Raw genomic sequence first — 17439 nt, forward strand, 5'->3', positions numbered from 1 at the left:
GTGGAGATGTCATCTCCCTTTACACTTCGGGGACCCGACGGCCCAGCATGGCTCGCCTCTGATGTCCGCGATGGTCAGAGGTGGCACCCGCAGCGCTAACGTTTCACCAAAGCCACTTTTCCAGTCGGGGCGGGAGGCGCGGGGCGAAGTTGGCCACCGGCCGCGCGCGTCCCGTTAACCGTACCTTGTAACTGGGCGGAAAGGGACTCCTGGTGCTGCTGGTACTTGAGCGCCACCGCCTCGGCTTTCCGCAGCTGCGTTTGCAGCTCGTAGTAGAGCATCGCGCCGTAGAGAAAGCCGAACACCACGGTCAGCAGCAGCAGCGTCTGGAAAATCCGCTTTTGCTTTCGGGAGCACATCCCGTTTCCCATAGTCCCGCCGGGACCCCGCGCCGCGGCCGCCCCCGCCGCCGCCGTCCCTTCCTCCCCTCCGCCGGAGCGAGCGCCTCAGCAGCGGCCGCCGCAAGAGGTGGCCGGACGCAGCATGAGGAGGAGACGCGAGACACAAAAGCGGGGCCCGAGGGGAAGTGGCGCCCGCTCAGCCCCCGCGCGCCGCGGGGCGCGCAGCCATCGACGCCGCCTGGGCAGCGGCCGGCAAACTTTTGCGAGGCTGGCTCTCCGCGAGTGCCCGGGCCCGGGAGGGGGCCCTCCGCATACTTCCGAGCAGGCTGTGCCCGCGCCGGTCCCCAGACGCCGTCTGCCTTTTTTCCTCCTCCCCACTTTTTGGCTCGGCTGCCCCCGGCGGCGCTCGGAGTCCCGCCCCGGCCGCTCCCCGCCCCTCGCGGCGGCTCCCACTGCGCGACTTTGTTGCCACCAAAAGGAGGGGGTGCGCGCCCAACAAAGAGACCCGACTCCAGGCGGCGCCTCCGCGCGCGGCCGGCCGAGGTAGTGGATGGGCGGGCACCGGCTGGCCCGGCCGGGTGCGGGGGACGGCGGGCCGGTGTCACTGACGGGGCTGCTGAACCTCGGCCGCCGCCGCCTCCCACCCAACTTACGTGTCACCCACGGCCCCGCTATTCTGGCCAACGGGATTCCGGGAGGAAGTCCCACTCGGGCTCCCCGCTCATTGGGCCCGTCAGAGCCGCCGCTCCCTCCCTTCGGGGAGGCAGTGCGGGGCTCGATTGGACGCCCGCTTTGTCCGTCCGACCCCGGGGCCGCGCCTTCCCTCCCACCGCGAGGGCCCGCGAGGGGCTCCGTGGGCAGCGCGGCCGCCTGGCGCCGGGGTGCGCCCACGTGGAGCGCGGGTGGGTGGGGAGAGCCCGCCGAGCCTGGGGCGGGGAGGTTGGGGTGCCCGGGCGACGTGTCCCGGCTTGCGGCTGGGCGAGGTATGGTGCGCACGTGTGTGAGAGTGCAAGTGAATGTGTGCGATCCAGCCCTCGGAATGCACGTGGGGAGAGAGTACAGTGTATGTAAGTGGGAGGGAGTGGGTGGAAGCCGCTGCTTAGACTCTACCGAATACCCTTTCTTTCTTTCCCCAGCCAATGGGCAGGTGCAGCAGACACACGGGATGGCTATACCGTCAGCATAATCTGCGTAGCCGCACAGGGAGAGGTCTTGCCCCTGGACTCTTGCCCCATCCGCGTGCTAGCACGAATACCTGTGTGCTCACGGATGGCAGGACACGAGTCGGGAGACTCAGGCACGCTAACACGATAGACTTACTGCTCAACTGTCCATGTGGGTTGGGGAAATCAGCTTGCCTTTGGCAGACGGGAAATAAATGATCTCATATTCTTCCCCGGGCTCCAAACAGAGTAATTTGAAAACAAATCTCAGAGGCTGAAATAAGTATGCATACATTTTGTCATATGTATTTGCTTGATTGGTTGCAAAAGTACATCAGTTACATTGCTAAATTACATTTTGAAGGCTAACAAAGGTTCCCTATGTAAAACAAAGTAAAACGTAATAATCACAAACCTCTTCAAAGAAAATCAAATTCAAAGAAAACAGTGCTTTTGTTCTTTTTATGTACTTGAGGAGGGAAAATTCAGGTTAGGCGTGAATGATAATTTTGTTTCTGCTCTTGACCTAACTTCTAAGAAAGTAAATTATTTCTCAAATGCCTCAGAAGTGTCATGGAATTTATTTCATGCTGCATAGTTTTTATGATACTCTAACCAGACTTTAGTTATCACTACCAATAATAGACAAGTGCTCAAAATGAGGGTAGATCTGCGTAGCCACATTAAACATAAAGATGGTCGGTCCCTGGTGCAGAACTTTTTTAGGTAGACTCTGAAATGCTAAAACCATAAAATAACCCTCATTACAAATGCTAGCCTAATGACATTTATATTATCACGAAACCTAAGTTTGCCAGGCTTTTCCCTAATAAAATGCTTTTCCCTAATAAATAATAAGTTATAACAGTAATTATATTGTTCAAATGCTTTCATTTACAATTAACACTATCTCACTTATCACACCCAGATTAAGTATCAGCCTCAGTTTGGTAAAGAAACGAAAGTTTATTGAAGGGACTGTGATAGCTCTAGGACCCACAACATGCAGAAATGTAGGAGTTCAGCAGAAGGAGATCTAGGTTAGAATCCTGCTGTTTTCCTGTGGAAGCCAAGTTCTCATTCTTTTTTAACAAATGATATGAACAAACTGTGTCTGGTCAGTTAAAATGAGAACCTGGTTTAAAAAGAAAATTATTTAAGGAAGTTTTAGAATTTTGTTCTGTCATACAGATACCAAATAGTCTTAATTGTTATTCAATCTACCACTGTTTAAATTTCCCTCTTTCAGTTTTACTCTTAAAAATCGAGACTGGGTAATTCCTGCCACCTTGTTAAAATTCCTTAAGAAAAGTCCTTACCATTATTAGAGTATGATTTGCTAAATAAACTCTTCCTCCAGACGTACTACCAAAACTATTCTGGAGGAAATGAAGTTTTATAGCAATAATCCTGGCCCATACTAGGAGACAAAATTATCTTAACTGAAAAGAAAGGTAAGGAGGGAAGGAGGAAGGGAAAGAGACAGAGAAAGGAAGGAAGAAATTGTACAGAGGATTGGGAAATTATTACTCACACATTACACAGTATGCAGTATTTAGTTGTATTTCAGAATCTTTGGAACATTCTTATGCTTCTGGAATACATGATTACTCATTTGAAACCCCTGATTCCTTTGCATCTGATTTCAGACTCCAAAGGTATTCTTTGCCTAAAGCTGCTGGCTGACTCTACAGAATATAATAAATGTAGGCCATAAAACACAACTCAATATTTTAGTCATAAAATTTGAAAGAGAACAAAAATTATTACCTGGACTCACCCATTATTTCAAATTCAAGAAGGGTATGTAGAAGTATATAAAATCACTAATGGCAGTGTCTTTATAAAATTACTTTTCCAAGGTGAAGTATGCTGCTAGTTTCTTAAAAATATCAGTATAAAGCCTTTGAGAGGCCAACATCAGGGAAACTATCCAGGTATAAATTGAGTTTACATAACATTGCCTTTGGGTAGAACTTGTAACAGATGAGCTATTTCTAATGGTCTTGTGAGGTCCGTTGCTAGTTCTATTTTATTTTTATTTATCATGTTTAAACTAGTATTATATACTTACATTTCTATGTGCCATATTTTTAACAATATATATAATTTTAAAAGTTCTATATCCTGAGGTATTTTACCAGTTTAATATTTTATTTCTAAGGGAGGAAGAAATTAACTTCAAGATTCAAGGCCTTACATTTGAGAAGGACTAAGGTAATATTTGGAAATCTTAGCATTCTTTCCAGTTTTACTAAATTTGTCATTTCACTAAAATTTGTTCATTTTCAAAATAGGGAAAGGCAAGAAATATATAGTTGAGGGATACAGTAGGTGTATAATTTGTAAAAATAGATGACCCATCCTAGACTGAGTAGTTTCCATTGTCCGTGAAACTTTTGAATTAAATCTCTTTACTACAAATTGAATTCAACAGTTTGCAAGAGACATCTACCTAAGAAAAGGTGATGAATATTAAACAATTTTTTAAAAAAATTTGTAACTGTGTGGTGATGGATGCTAATTAGAATTATTGCGGTGATCATTTTGCAATAAATATTTAAATTGAATCATTATGTCATACACCTGAAACTAATGTGTTATATGTCAACTATATATCAATTAAAAAATAAAATTGTAAATGGTGTTTCAGTATTAATAAAGCACAGCTTCAACCTTTTCTTGTGAATTTTGCAGAAATCAACTATCCTTTTTCCTCTGTAGAAAACTATACTTACCATCTCTGCCTTTTTGCCACTTCACCCATTTGCTATCATCTAATTAATATACGGCTTCCTGCTTGCCACTTATATGTACTGTTTTGAGAAGTAAAGAAAGCTACATTCAGGGACGCCTGGGTGGCTCAGTGGGTTAAAGCCTCTGCCTGCGGCTCAGGTTATGATCCCAGGGACTTGGGATCGAGCCCCGCATCGGGCTCTCTGCTCAGCAGGGAGCCTGCTTCCTCCTCTCTCTCTCTGCCTGCCTCTCTGCCTACTTGTGATCTGTCAAATAAATAAATGAAATCTTTGAAAAAAAAAAAAAAAAAGAAAGCTACATTCAAGGTATTCTGTTTTTTTGAGGACTCTGTAAGAGGTGTTTTGAAACTCATTTTCCACAAAATTTTGCTAATGACCTGGTGGTAATTGTTAGCAGATTAACAAAGCATGAAAATTGTTTCATAATTTAAAACATGAAAAATATTTAGGAGGCCCTAAATCTGTAGATGTGTAGCTAAACTAAGGAAATAAGAACTATTATTTCAAATGTCTTTAACATCTTTCTAAAAGCAGGACAGTTGAGCATACCGTAAACTCTTCCAGATTCTAAGGTGGCATAAGAAATATATTTTTTTTAATTTTATTTTTTATAAACATATATATATATTTTTTACCCAGGGGTACAGGTCTGTGAATCTCCAGGTTTAAGAAATATTTTTAATTTGTTGCTTAATGTTCATTATAGCTAGCATATCACTTTTAGGAAAGTTAGTTTCATAGAATATTAGAATATACGGGAAAGGACGGTATGTGAGACTCAGGTGAGGCGGACTTCCCAAATCTTCCATTGGCTCATTCAGGCAGCTTTCCACCAGCTTACTGTCTTCAGAGACTTCAGACGAATAGACTGTGGGAAGATCAGGAGCCAACGAAATATGACATTTTTAAGGTTCCCCCCCAAAATGCGTAGTTTGTTGATTGCTTTGTATAAAAGACATGCTTGGTTTATCCATGACCATTTTATAGAATCGGTATTAGAATTTTAGTATTATATGATAGATACATGTAGTAATTTCCTAATTGTCATGGGACATGGCTGATCATACTCATGATGTATCCAATGCTAAGTCCTGGGTCAGAAATTCAACATTCAATTTCTGAACTATTCCTAAGGGAATCATAATCTGCTCCATAAAGGTTTTTTATGCTCTAGTTTCAGGAATATTTTGAGTCAAAACAAAGGGATTATCAATGGTTTCACTTAGAGATAAAATAGGCCAAACTTTCAAAAAAAAGAAAAAGATCCTAAGAGTCAAGTTACCTCAGCATTAAGTTCTACTCACGTTAAAACTGAGAAGTAAAAACACATGTCTTCTCGCGCTCTGCTCCTTCTCATTCTGTTCTCTAGTGCAGCTCCTTAAATCTTGGCATCCAACATCCTAGGAATCTTTTGTTTCCCAGGATCCTTGTCTAGGACTATGCCCTTCACTCCCTATCACCCACCCACATACACACACTGTCTTTCCCTTCTTGAAGACAAAGGACAAAAATCTAATATAATCTTCCTCAAAACATCTATTACTGTCCTACAAGTTATCAGTTATTCCAAGGAAAGTAAATTGGATCCATTAATTAACAGGAAGATATTAACGAGTGAATTATTAGCTTATTATTGTTCTCAAGAATTTCGTGAGAAAATAGGTTAAGCCAAAGGACTGAACCCTAATGGCATAATCCTAGATAGGCTGATAAGCAGATGAGTCATAATAAAGGACAGAAGAGTTTCACTTTTTGCTTCTTTGTTCCTGATTCTCTTGCCCAATTGTAAAGGGCTTCAGGAACATTCAAAAGGTGACTCAAGATGCCTACTGCGAGGATACAAATCCCGTTTAAGTTACAAACTATCTATGAAGTCAACAGCAAGTCAGTAACAGTTAGGACCTTAATTCTCTCATCTGTAAAATGCAAGGGATGATCCTATCTGTGCTGCCTCACTTCAGAGAGAATGAGCCCACAGGATTCAAGAGAGAAGACAAACTTTGGATTTCATTTAGATAAAATTGAATTTGTAGGGATACTTGTCACTGTTGACCTAAATTTATTTATACTTTTCTGGAAAACTAACAGTTGATTTAAAAAAAAAAAAAAGATACCCAGTTTAAAACAATAATTTTCCAATCATATTTATTAATTGAACTTCTTTAATAGTTGAGAAGGGATGAATTATGACCTTAAACCAAGGGACTTTTGTAATCCACTTATTCAAGCTAGATTTCTAATTCCTTGGTTACAATTTACAGACTAAGGTTTTCATTATGCTTTCTATGTCAACAATTTTCTCAAGTAGTTATTGTGTGCAAGGCATAATGCGGGGAGTGAAATGGAAGGTGGAGGATATAATGATGAATGAACCATGGACCCTTCCAGTGAAGAACTTGTGGATTTGATTTGTTGATTTAAAGGCCAAATCAAAACTCTGGCTGGAAATTAAATTATTCAAGGAGAGAACAAAGCAAGAGAACAAGAGGCCTCATGATGTAACCATGATTTCCTGTTAGACCAGGCAATGGGATCGGTTAATCAGCAGAGGCAGTTCAAGCTGGGAAAAAGAAAAGTGATGCATAGACCCCTCAAAACAAAGAAACATCACTTTGCTTCCATTCTCTTTTGATGCAGGGCAAAGCCTTTGTTTTGTGTGCGGATCTGTTGTTGGTGGGAGCTCAGCTTAGCTGCTGAAGCCAAAGAACATCGTTCAGATTCCAGTCTCTGCTTCACTGAGTGGGGCAAGATCTTCAGGATATTTGTATGGTAAGGTCATTCAAAAATGTCTAGATTGGAAGGAGCTTTTCTTGGTTTTGTTTTTCACTTAAGTTGACTGCAATTTTTCTTTCAGATACCAGCCATTATGGAGCTTTTCCAAATCACTTATCTCAATTTTCATAGAAACAACTCTTATTTTTTTCACTCTCCTATTTCATTAGTTTACACAACAGTTGATTAAATTACATAATTAAAATAGCAAATGCAATTGCATAAGCAGCTTTTATAACAACCCACTGGTTTCTGTGAGGCATTCAGTTAGGTAGGCAGACACAGGCCAAGCGGAGATTAGTTTAAGTGCCAGGAGTCCTCGGCCCTGAAGTGCACAGGGAAGGTACTGACTGACAGAGGGGAGAGCCTCCCATCGTCCCGTGAGTTGGTTCAACAGAGTTAAGGGATTCTAGCATACACTGAAATGACTAGTGAGGTAAAAGGAGGAACTGGTGATCAAGAAAAGGTGTGTGAGAGAAGTAACAGGGAAACCGAAAGTATTAAGAAGAGAACTTTGAGCTTTGTTGATAGAACTCAAAGGAAGTTGAGATAAAGCCTGCAAGGAGGCCTGAAAGGATCTGATTGGGGTGAAGTGGAAGATTACAGTGCTCTGGGGAATAAATGGGCGACGGACAAGTAAAGGAGAGGAGTAGTAGGGTGAACTCTGCTTTTGGTAATTTGCCTGCAAAGGAAGATAGATTGAGCGGAGCGTGAAAAGGCTATGAGGTTGAGGGCAAGTTTGCTGTGGGGGCTTTTATTTTTGGATTAGCACACACAAGAATTTCTTCAAGGAGCTCGTGGAGAGGGATAGGTTAAAGATTTGAAGGGCCACATTAAATGCACTGGAATGTCTGGAATGTTACTTCTTAAGGCAATGTTCTATTATAGTTCATTTTCCATTTTAGAGGCTCAATAAATTATAGAATGAATGGTCTTAAGAGTCACTAAGAGGAAGAAAATTGAAAAGAGTACCTGGCTAACTGAAAAAGAAATTTGTTTGAGAGGCCTAAGGTTGTGTGTACTTGTATTAATTCACTCTGATTAAATGTGCACACCCTCCAAAATGGGCATGATTGTATGATAATATCCCAAATAGAGAATCTGTAAAACGGTATGTATTTATTTAAGAAGAAAAACAGACTCTGCTTTGAGTAACAGTAATTGGCCCATTTAAAATCTTTTATGTATATAAAAGGTTTTGTGTATAACTGTTAGATATGTTTACTAAGCAGTTTATGACTTTTACAAATGTTTCATAACATTAAATGCAAAAAGGAGAATGTGAAATTGCATAAGTGATATTATTGCAATCATGTTAAAGTGCTTAAAGAAAAATAATTTGTTGTATACTGCTTCTTTTAAGTAATTAGATAAAGAGGGGGAAAAGGTGGATATTTTCAATAACTCATGAAAATCTATTCTCTTCAGGATAATGATGCTTTCTACTCATTTGTTGGTTTTAACATTGTTGAACATATACCTGATCCTAAGATCTGTTTTTCTATAAAGAGTGAGTTGGTATCACACCATGGAACAGGAGGGTAGACTATCTAGCTCGGGGCAGCCATTTCACACACATCTTCCCACTCTCTCTCTTCCACCAACAGCAATGAATTAAGTGAACTGTTTCACTTAGTGACTTTGGGACAGGGAAACTAAAGCAACCCCATGAAAAACTGTTTTTGCTCCTTTTCTTGCTTCTATTCTTGCTAGGACCTTCACCCTTACGTTACATGTACCTTATTTTAAAAAGTGTGAGACATCTAGGTGGCTCAGCCGGTTAAGCATCTGCCTTCGGCTCAGGTCATGATCCCAGAGTCCTGGGATCCAGTCCCACATTGGGCTTCTTGCTCAGAGGGGAGCCTGCCTCTCCCTCTGCCTGCAGCTCCCCTTGCTGGCACGCGCATGCTCTCCCTCTCTCTCTGACAAATAAATAGAATCTTTAACGTAATTTAAAAAAACAAACAAACAGATGGTGTATGTCCTCTTTGTAAAAGTCAAGGATTTAATGATTTCTTTCTTTTTTTTTCTTTCCTTTCTATTCTTTTTTCTTTCTTCCTTTCTTCTTCTTCCTCTTCTTCTTCTTCTTCTTCTTCTTTTTCTTCTTCTTCTTCTTCTTCTTCTTCTTCTTCTTCTTCTTCTTCTCCTCCTCCTCCTCCTCCTCCTTCTTCTTTCTTTCCTTTTTCTTTTTTGCAGTCTTCCAGCACATCTAAGGAGTGACTAGGTTGGGTCGTCATGAATGTTTCCTGAGACCTCAGACTCATCAAGACCCTTGGCTGCAGGGCATAAGTGACTTATGGAGAGCATCTAGACCCTCATCTTAGTTTCTAGATGCGTGAGAAGACACTGCGCCCTGGAACACAACCATCAATTAAAACCCCAGGCCCCAAGCAAAGACAAAATTCACTCTTCTTTCCTTTCTGAGGTTCTCAGATGCTCTGTCTCTACACTCTCTATGTTTAATAAATTCTGCTCTCACTTCTTCTCAGCTCACGTCTGATTTCTGTCCTGCGTGTGAGAAGCCAAGGACCCTCTTGACTGGTCTTGTGGTACCCCTCTGGGTCCTCGGACCCAGCCAGCCTGCATCAACTTCAGATATGACTTCAGTGTCCCTCTGAACATCTGCCTTTACCAACAAGGTCTCTAGCACTCTATGTAGTACCTAATAAACACTGAGCACGATTTAATTGAGTGAGTGAATAAACAACACTCAATGAAATCTATTTTTGTTCCCTGACAAAGACCAAAATAATGGGAATTTACAAGACAGCGAGATAGAAAAGAAAGAAAAAAATCTGGGGAAAAAGGTAGAATGAAATTTATCTGATTTTAAACGTAGTGAAATTTCTAAGTAGGGAAGCCTTAGGAGAAACAAATGTAAAGAAATAAATACATTGGATTAGTTGAAATTCAAAATCGTCATACTTCAAACAATACTAAAAAGTTTAAAAGCAGACACATAGAGAATATTTGCATAGATTAAATAGACTGCATAAATTACATAGATCTAACAACTTTATATAATTGTATGTATATGCTTAAAACAAAGATAATAAAAAGTTGCAAAGTTCATAAACAGATAATAGTTCATAAAGAGTTCATAAACAGTTCATAAGCAGATGAATGGCCAGCAAATATGTGAGAAGTATTCAATCTCAGTAATCAAAGAAATGAAACCAATACTAATAATCTCATAACGAGTGACAATAGCAAGGTTTTTAAAAAAGTTTACATTAAGACTGGCTTCATGTAGTCAAAAAAATATTTTTTAAAGATTTAATTTATTTGTCAGAGAGATAGAGCACACAAGCATAGGGAGTGGCAGGCAGAGAGAGAAGCAGGCTTCCTGCCAAGTGAGGAACCTGCCGCGGCACTGGATCTCAGGACTCTGGGATCATGACCCAGCCTAGGCAGACACCCATATGACCGAGCCACCCAGGGTACCCCTCAAAAATATTTTAAACAAAGATATCCTGCAAAGGAAGCTATGAATTGATAAATTTTCTGGAAGGCAAACTGGCAATTCAGATCAAGGACCATAAAATATCATACCCTTTTTTCAATAATTTCTCTTCTAGGAATCTATCCACAGAAAGTTGTCTAGAACTCAAGAAAACACTTTTGCATACAAAGATAATTATCACAATGGGTGCCTGGCCAGCTCAGTGGCAATGACTTAGGCAATTAGGACTATGTAATGAAGCTTCCAGAAAAACCCGAGATAGCTTTTTGGTCCTTTATTTCAGAGAGCTTCCTGATTGGTAAACAAGTGGAGCTTTGAGGAGAGTGGTAAGCCCATAGTGGGCATGGAAGCTCCCCGCCCTTTCCTCATATCTTGCCCCATGGATCTCTTCATTTAGTTGATGTGTATCTTTTATCATATCCTTTAATAAATTGGTAAACATAAATAAGTGTTTTCCGGAGTTCTGTGAGCTGCTCTAGCAAATCAAATTTAAGGAGGAGGTTGTTGGAAGCTCCAGTTTGTAACAGATTGGTCAGAAGCACAGGTAACAGTTTGGGGCTTGAGACAAGTGTCTGAAGGGGTTGGGAGTGGGGGTACAGTCTTGTGGGGCTGAGCTATCTCGGGTAGATAGAATCAGACTTTTTTTTTTTTTTAAGATTTTATTTATTTATTTGACAGAGAGAGAGAGAGAGCACAAGCAGGCAGAGTGGCAGGCAAAAAAAGCATGCTTCCCGCTGAGCAGGGAGCTCGACCAGGGGCTCTATCTCCTAGGACCCTGTGATCATGACCTGAGCTGAAGGCAGACGCTTAAATTAACCAACTGAGCCACCCAGACTCCCCTAGATAGATAGGATTAGACTTGAGCTGAATTTTCAGACTGCCTGCTGGTGTCCAAGAATTGCTTGGTGTCATGGGTGGGAAGAACCCACTCCCATGCTGGAATTGGGTCAAGAATCTCTAAAAGAAATATTAAGCAGACATTAAAGCTAGTTGTTTAGCTTGGAATCCTCAGAAAGAGACCCTGAAGAAAGCTTTCACGTGGAGGAAGGTTATTAGGAAGAATTCTCATGAAAAATCAGGATAGCTGGAAGGATGGCAAATGAGCAATCCCAAAGAAACTTTTTTTGCTCACTCAGAAGAGCTCTGGAAAAAGTGTAGATCATACTCAGAGTTGTTCCCCTAAGGAGCAAGAGAGCTGCCATATTCATATTACTGCTCCATGGAGTCATTAAGGGTTTGGTTGAAGGGTGTAAAGTCCCAGAAATTTCCCCATCCTCTGTGCAACAGCCAAATGGCCACAGCAGCTGGAGACCCAGGTACTAGCTCCCATGGCAGTGAGGCACACCAGAAGTCCGGGGGAAGGAAAATGGCAAAAATTTCCCAGCCTATATGCGTGGGGCAGAAACATATCTGCTAAAGTGATATGCGTAAAGAATACCCCATGATATGATGAATGCTAAATGAAAAAACAAAAACAGGGTACAAAATACTATATAAAGGGTCCAGATTTACACCACAGCCTGAGGTAACTAAAAAACTGAACAAAATGTATGACACAATGGCTCATCCATAAGGCATCCAGAAAGAGTGCTTCTAGAGAGAGAGGAAACAAAAGAGGCATGACTGCTCTAACTACTGTCTGGCCAGAAAGCTGCCACACAGAGAAGGAGGAGCCCAGGCAAGTGCAGCCATGTCTCCAACAGGAGACAGCCCCGGGAGACTGAAGAGATATTCTGTGTTAGGGAAAGTTGGTTAAGGGTACATGAGAACAATTTTTGCAATTTTTCTGTTAGTCTAAAATTTACTTCAAAATAAAAAGTGTTAAAAATCCCAAAAAGGGAAAACATAGACCGTGAGAATGTTAATCAAAATAAAGATGGAGTGGCTATGTTAATAATAGAGAAAGGAGATTTTATTTTACTTTCTTTTTAGAGAAAGTCAATTTCAGAGAAAAAATATTATCAAGAAAAAAGATGATCATTTCATAATGAAAAAGGGGTCCATTTATCAAGGGGACCTAAAAATCCAAAATGACTATGTGCCTAATAGTAGTCCTTCTAAATACATGAAGCAAAAACTAATAGAACAAGGAGAAATGGACCAATCTACAACTACAGTTGGAGCCTTCAATACTTTTCTCCTGGTGGCCAGAAAATCTGTAAGCATATGAAAGACCTGAGCAACATTATGAACCAATAAGACCTAATTGACATGTAGAGAACATTCCACTCAACAACAGAATCACATTCTTTTTAAGTGCTTATGGACCATTTACTAAAATGGACCATATTCTGAGATATAAATGAGCATCAGTACATTTAAAGCACACCACATACGTACCATTTCTATTTGTTGGTGGAGAGCTGTTTTACATGCTAACCTTACGGCTTGGTGGGTCAGATAACATCCATTTCATGACGGGTAGCTTCTGCTTGTTCCTACTAACAGATATGGAGAAAAAGCATTTGCAAATCAACAGCTGCATATCTGATATCAGGGGATGTGTTAATTTGCTCAAAGCAATTTGAACCCATAGCTGGTATAACAGCTGCAGTTAGTCACCACCTGGTTAAAGGTTACAAAATCAACCATTATGCTCCAGTATCCATCTGTCTTCAGCATAGACCCAAGAGGTGAGTTGAATGGAAATGTCATGGGGTTGCCACACCTGTATCCTTGATACTGGCACAATCTCTGTAGTCCCTTCATGAATGCAATATTGCTTTGGTTTACTATTTTCCTAGTTAGAGGCAGTTCCAGAGGCTCCCACTTGGCCTTTCCCACCATAATAATCCTTACACCACAGGTCAAGGAGCCAGTGTGGGGAGTCTGCCTGCTCGTAATTATAGCTATTCCAATTATGCATCCCAGAACTGGAAAAACAGCCACCAGATGGGTTTAAGGACCCACGGACCCACTGTAAGAGGGAACTGAGGTAAAGTCCCCAGAGTACATGACCTCCCTAAACCTCTCCTCCAACTGGTGAATCACAGTAATATTTCAGGTCTTCTAGAATGAGTGTGTCAGTTCAGAGCCAGTGTCTCATAGTCTCTAAAAGTTTTCATTATTTTCTCAATGTACAATTTCCCTGGTAAAAGCCTGGAGGTCCTTTGAGTGAAGGCTTGGAGAAAGATTATAAATTTTTGGTGGTGTACAGGGACTGTCTTGAGGGGGCTCAGTGTCTTCTCTACTCAAGGGGTCTAGGTCTAAAAACTGATCAAGTGCAGGAATTGGTTGAGAAGCCATGACTCATTTTTATGATTCAGATTAGACTTTTGCTACTTGATCTAAAACTTTTCTGTTGTGGTAGATCAAGTGAGAATTTAGCAGGCTTCCTAGCTATCCCATTTTTTGGAACATCATGGTGAACCACCCAATGCCATAGATTCGTGCAACTCAGACTATTCTGATTACAACTTGACTGCACTCCATTATGGTAACAATGCCCATTGCCTTTGATGTTTGAGTGCTGCCACTTGGCTCTTGCTAACCCAGGATCCAATTACTCCCACTGCATTTAGGTTTCCTTATTCAGTGACTGTAGTCCCCACTGTAGAGACTGGCCTACAAAGAGCTCTTTAAGGATGCTAGGGCACTATTCACAATTTTTTTCTCAGAGTTGTGGTGAAAGGTGTCTTCTGGACTCTGGTATGTCACCTGGACTCTCAGAGTGGGTAAGTCTTAACTGAAAAATCCACTAATACGGCAAATTTGCATTCCAAACTTCATAAGCGTTCGAATCCCTCCCTCTACGTTTAAGCAAGGTAGGTCAAGTGTTTCTAGTTTCCTCACGGTAGGCCATTTTGGTCCTTGTTTTACCCAATCAACTAAAACTGTTAAACCCTTCCCAACTCCCTGAGCTACAATTTTAAATCCAGGATCTCTGCTTAGTAAGCCCATATTGAGAATATCAGCCAGATCCAACTCTGCTTCTTCCATCATTATCCCACACCCTCATTATTCATTCCCATACATATTTTCCATATTTTAGTCTATATAAATCAGAAAACTCACATAATTCTTTTGAGCGTAGTACACCTCTTCATTGGTCATGCTTTGTAGCTCATCCTTGGGACCTTCTGGAATTTGAGTCTAGTTACATGTCTAGAAGTAAAGAGGAGCAGTAGATGTGGGTCCTAAGGAAAATCAGCTTTGTATTGCATAGCATTACAGTTTCCTTGGGCAATGCACAATTAATTCCCTCCAAAGGGAAGTAGGGGGAATTGGAGAAGCCAATACTACTGGGAGTAAGGAGTCCACTTCCACTGGGAAAGAAGACTAGCCAGAATTTAGAGGCTCAATGTCCCCAGCCTCATCAGGCTCTTCTTACAGGTCCGCATTCCAATTGGCAATATTCTATTCTTTCCCAATCAATGCCCTCATTTGAACAGTGGACACCCTGTGGAGCTAGGAGTTCAACTAGTGTTGTAATTCAGCCAACTGCAGGATGAAATTGTGTTTGATTTTCAAGAATCTCAGCCCTAAGGCTGCAGGAGATAAGGGTCACCTTTAGGGCACACACAGAACCATTTAGGTCATTTATGTGACACTTGAACTGAAAATTCAGTTCCCTGAGCTCATCCTTTCCTTCATCACTTTCTCCAGCAACATGATCTCCAGCAACATGATCAACCAACCAGCCTCATTAAATTCATTAGATTTCCAAAAATGTCTGAAAGTATCACAATTGCAGTCACCAAGTTCCTTACTTCTTTTAACTGGTTGATTAGAATATCTAATGAAGATATTTTGCATATCTCTGATTCCAGATCTTGCAAGGGACTATCAGTGCTCTCTTCACTATTGGAAATAGGGTCATTACCATCTATCAATCTAATGAGATTAGAGAGCCAATTTCAGAAACCTCAGAACTAATTCAGAAAACTCATCCTTAAAATTGTGGTCCTCTAGATCCACTCTTGGTACCAAAATCTGAACTGGTCAGGGTTCTCCAGAGAAAGAAAACCAAAAGTGTGTGTGTGTGTGTGTGTGTGTGTGTGTGTGTGTGTGTGTGTGTATTTTTTTTTCACACACTTTTCTATAGAAAGAGTTGTACCACAAAGAGTTGTCTCATGTGCTTAGGGAGACTGAGAAGTTCAAGATCTGTGGTCAGCAAGCTGGAGACCCAGAAGAGCTGAGGGCAAATTTCCAATTGAAGTTCAAAGGCCTGTGAACCAGGAGAGCAGCTGATACGTGTCAACCCAACTTTGAGTCCAAAGGTAGAAGACTGATGTTTCAAGTTGAAGACCTTAAGGCAAAAAGAAGACCTCTTTCTTATTCAGCCTTTTATTCTATTCAGGCCTTTCATGGTTTAGATAAGGGGAGTGGGAGGGCAATATGTTTTATTACATCTACCAATTTATATGTTAATCTCATCCAGAAACACCCTCATAGACACGACCAGAAATGTTCAATCAAATATCTGTATACCCTGTGGCACAATCATGTTGGCACCTAAAATTAACAATCACGTGGAGGTTGGAGAAGAAAAGAATCAAGGATAGCTGTTTTCTACCATAGTTCCTTGCATAAATGGTGGTTCCATACATCTGGAAGAGAATAGGGAAGGAAGAATGGAGCTGAGGTACTAGTAAGAAGTTCAGTGCCGGGCATGTTTTGTGGAGCATGTATGTAACATCCTATTGTAAATACATGGCTTTAGAGCTGGATTAGAGATATAGAATTGACAGCTCTCAGTGTATATGCTTTAGGAGGAGTGAATAAAATTCCCCAGATAAAGCAGGTATAATGAGAGAGAGTAGTGTGTGAAGGATGGAACCCTGGAGGATTACTAACATGAAGAGACAGGAGAAAGTCAAGGGTGTAGAGGCAACATAGTTCAGACAGAATGGGTCCTGGAACCCAAGGCAGGAGTTTCAAGAATAAAGGAAAGGAAAACTATTATCCACTGTAGAGAGGTCAAAGATGGTAAATACTGAAAACTGTCCAATAGAAATAACAAGAGACATGAAATGTACCCTTGCTCTGCCTGCAGCATGGACTGAGGGACAGCGAGGAGATGACCCAGGATGGTTAGAGAATGTTTTTCTAAAATGCTGAAAGCAAATTCAGTGATGGGAAGAGGAAAGATAGGGAACAAGTCCCTGAAGAAGAATGGGATCCAGAAAAATAATGGGATCCAAAACACATGAAAAGTCTGATTTTGACATGCTGGTGCCACTGCCCATTCATTCTTTTCTGGTCCAAATAAACAGAGTTGTCACTAAAATTCTACATTGCACTCTATTGTAGGTTATGAATCACAATTTCTATATTTTAGATGTGATCTTTTTTTATATAAGCTTAGGACATTGTTTAATTTTATGATTTCAAGAAGCGTCTATATCCGTATGGAATAATATATCTGAAATTACTTTAAAAACCTATACAACTGCCAGTAGTAAAGTCACTGGGAGTGATCTGAAAGAAATGTAATTTTTATCCTTCATTCTCTACCTAAATAATAATAATAATAGGTTCCAGGGCACATATTTCTTTCATAAAAGATTTATAAAATCCCTCTTTCTTGCATTTCCTTCTTTTTCTTTAAAAACCAAACTGAACCAAACCAAAACACCTCCCAAATATCTCCTCTGGTTTCTATCTTGTAAGGGCCTATTCAGCCAGAGCAGCCCTACCCCGGTTGAACTGCCATTTTGTTGTAAAACTTAAATTGACCTTGCCCCCCGCCAGGGGAACTTATTTAAAAGCAAGTCTGGGAAACCAGTCCCAGGTAACAAAGTCCAAATACAAGGGTGGGTCAGGCCAGGTGGAGGTATTCAATCAGTGGGGGGCGCATACTGTCGCCTAGCTACCAAGGAGTATGGGCCCCGCCCTTTGGGAGCCTTTTGGCACCAATCCTAACCAAGGTGTGATAGGCTGGTTCAAATGTCTGCTAGGGTAAATTGTAATTCAGTTGGTCACCTAGCATCACTGTGGAGTTT

General features: G+C 41.3%; 2 protein-coding genes across 5 annotated transcripts in view; one reads left to right on the top strand and one right to left on the bottom strand.

Moving 5' to 3' along the window:
* The window catches only part of GOLIM4 (golgi integral membrane protein 4), an 80323-nt gene extending 79358 nt beyond the window's left edge, over nucleotides 1-965 (bottom strand). For 2 of the 4 annotated variants that reach the window (XM_032836108.1, XM_032836105.1), the window contains exon 1: nucleotides 185-965. In XM_032836108.1, coding sequence (XP_032691999.1) covers nucleotides 185-371 — 187 coding nt within the window. In that variant the 5' untranslated portion in view covers nucleotides 372-965. The remainder of the gene's footprint in view (nucleotides 1-184) is intronic. The other 2 variants (XM_032836106.1, XM_032836104.1) reach the window with 2 other exon arrangements.
* Nucleotides 484-15750, top strand: LOC116854321 (translation initiation factor IF-2-like). Its single transcript, XM_032836076.1, has 5 exons — nucleotides 484-694; nucleotides 820-1324; nucleotides 1478-1528; nucleotides 6898-7029; nucleotides 15578-15750. The coding sequence occupies exons 1-5, from the start codon at nucleotides 484-486 to the stop codon at nucleotides 15666-15668; spliced, it is 990 nt and encodes a 329-aa protein (XP_032691967.1). The 3' UTR covers nucleotides 15669-15750.
* The last annotated feature ends 1689 nt before the right edge of the window (nucleotides 15751-17439 follow it).

This window comes from Lontra canadensis, unplaced genomic scaffold, assembly GCF_010015895.1.
Source record: "Lontra canadensis isolate GAN:19392208 unplaced genomic scaffold, GSC_riverotter_1.0 scaffold90, whole genome shotgun sequence".
Classification (NCBI taxonomy): Eukaryota; Metazoa; Chordata; class Mammalia; order Carnivora; family Mustelidae; genus Lontra; species Lontra canadensis.

Bases quoted from the DNA above. Each gene is read 5' to 3' on its own strand.
- LOC116854321 (XM_032836076.1), top strand. From the start codon at position 484: ATGAGGAGGAGACGCGAGACACAAAAGCGGGGCCCGAGGGGAAGTGGC. The intron at 1,325-1,477 runs GTATGGTGCGCA...TTCTTTCCCCAG, and splicing joins CCGGCTTGCGGCTGGGCGAG to CCAATGGGCAGGTGCAGCAG. The intron at 1,529-6,897 runs CTGCGTAGCCGC...CTTTTGATGCAG, and splicing joins GGCTATACCGTCAGCATAAT to GGCAAAGCCTTTGTTTTGTG.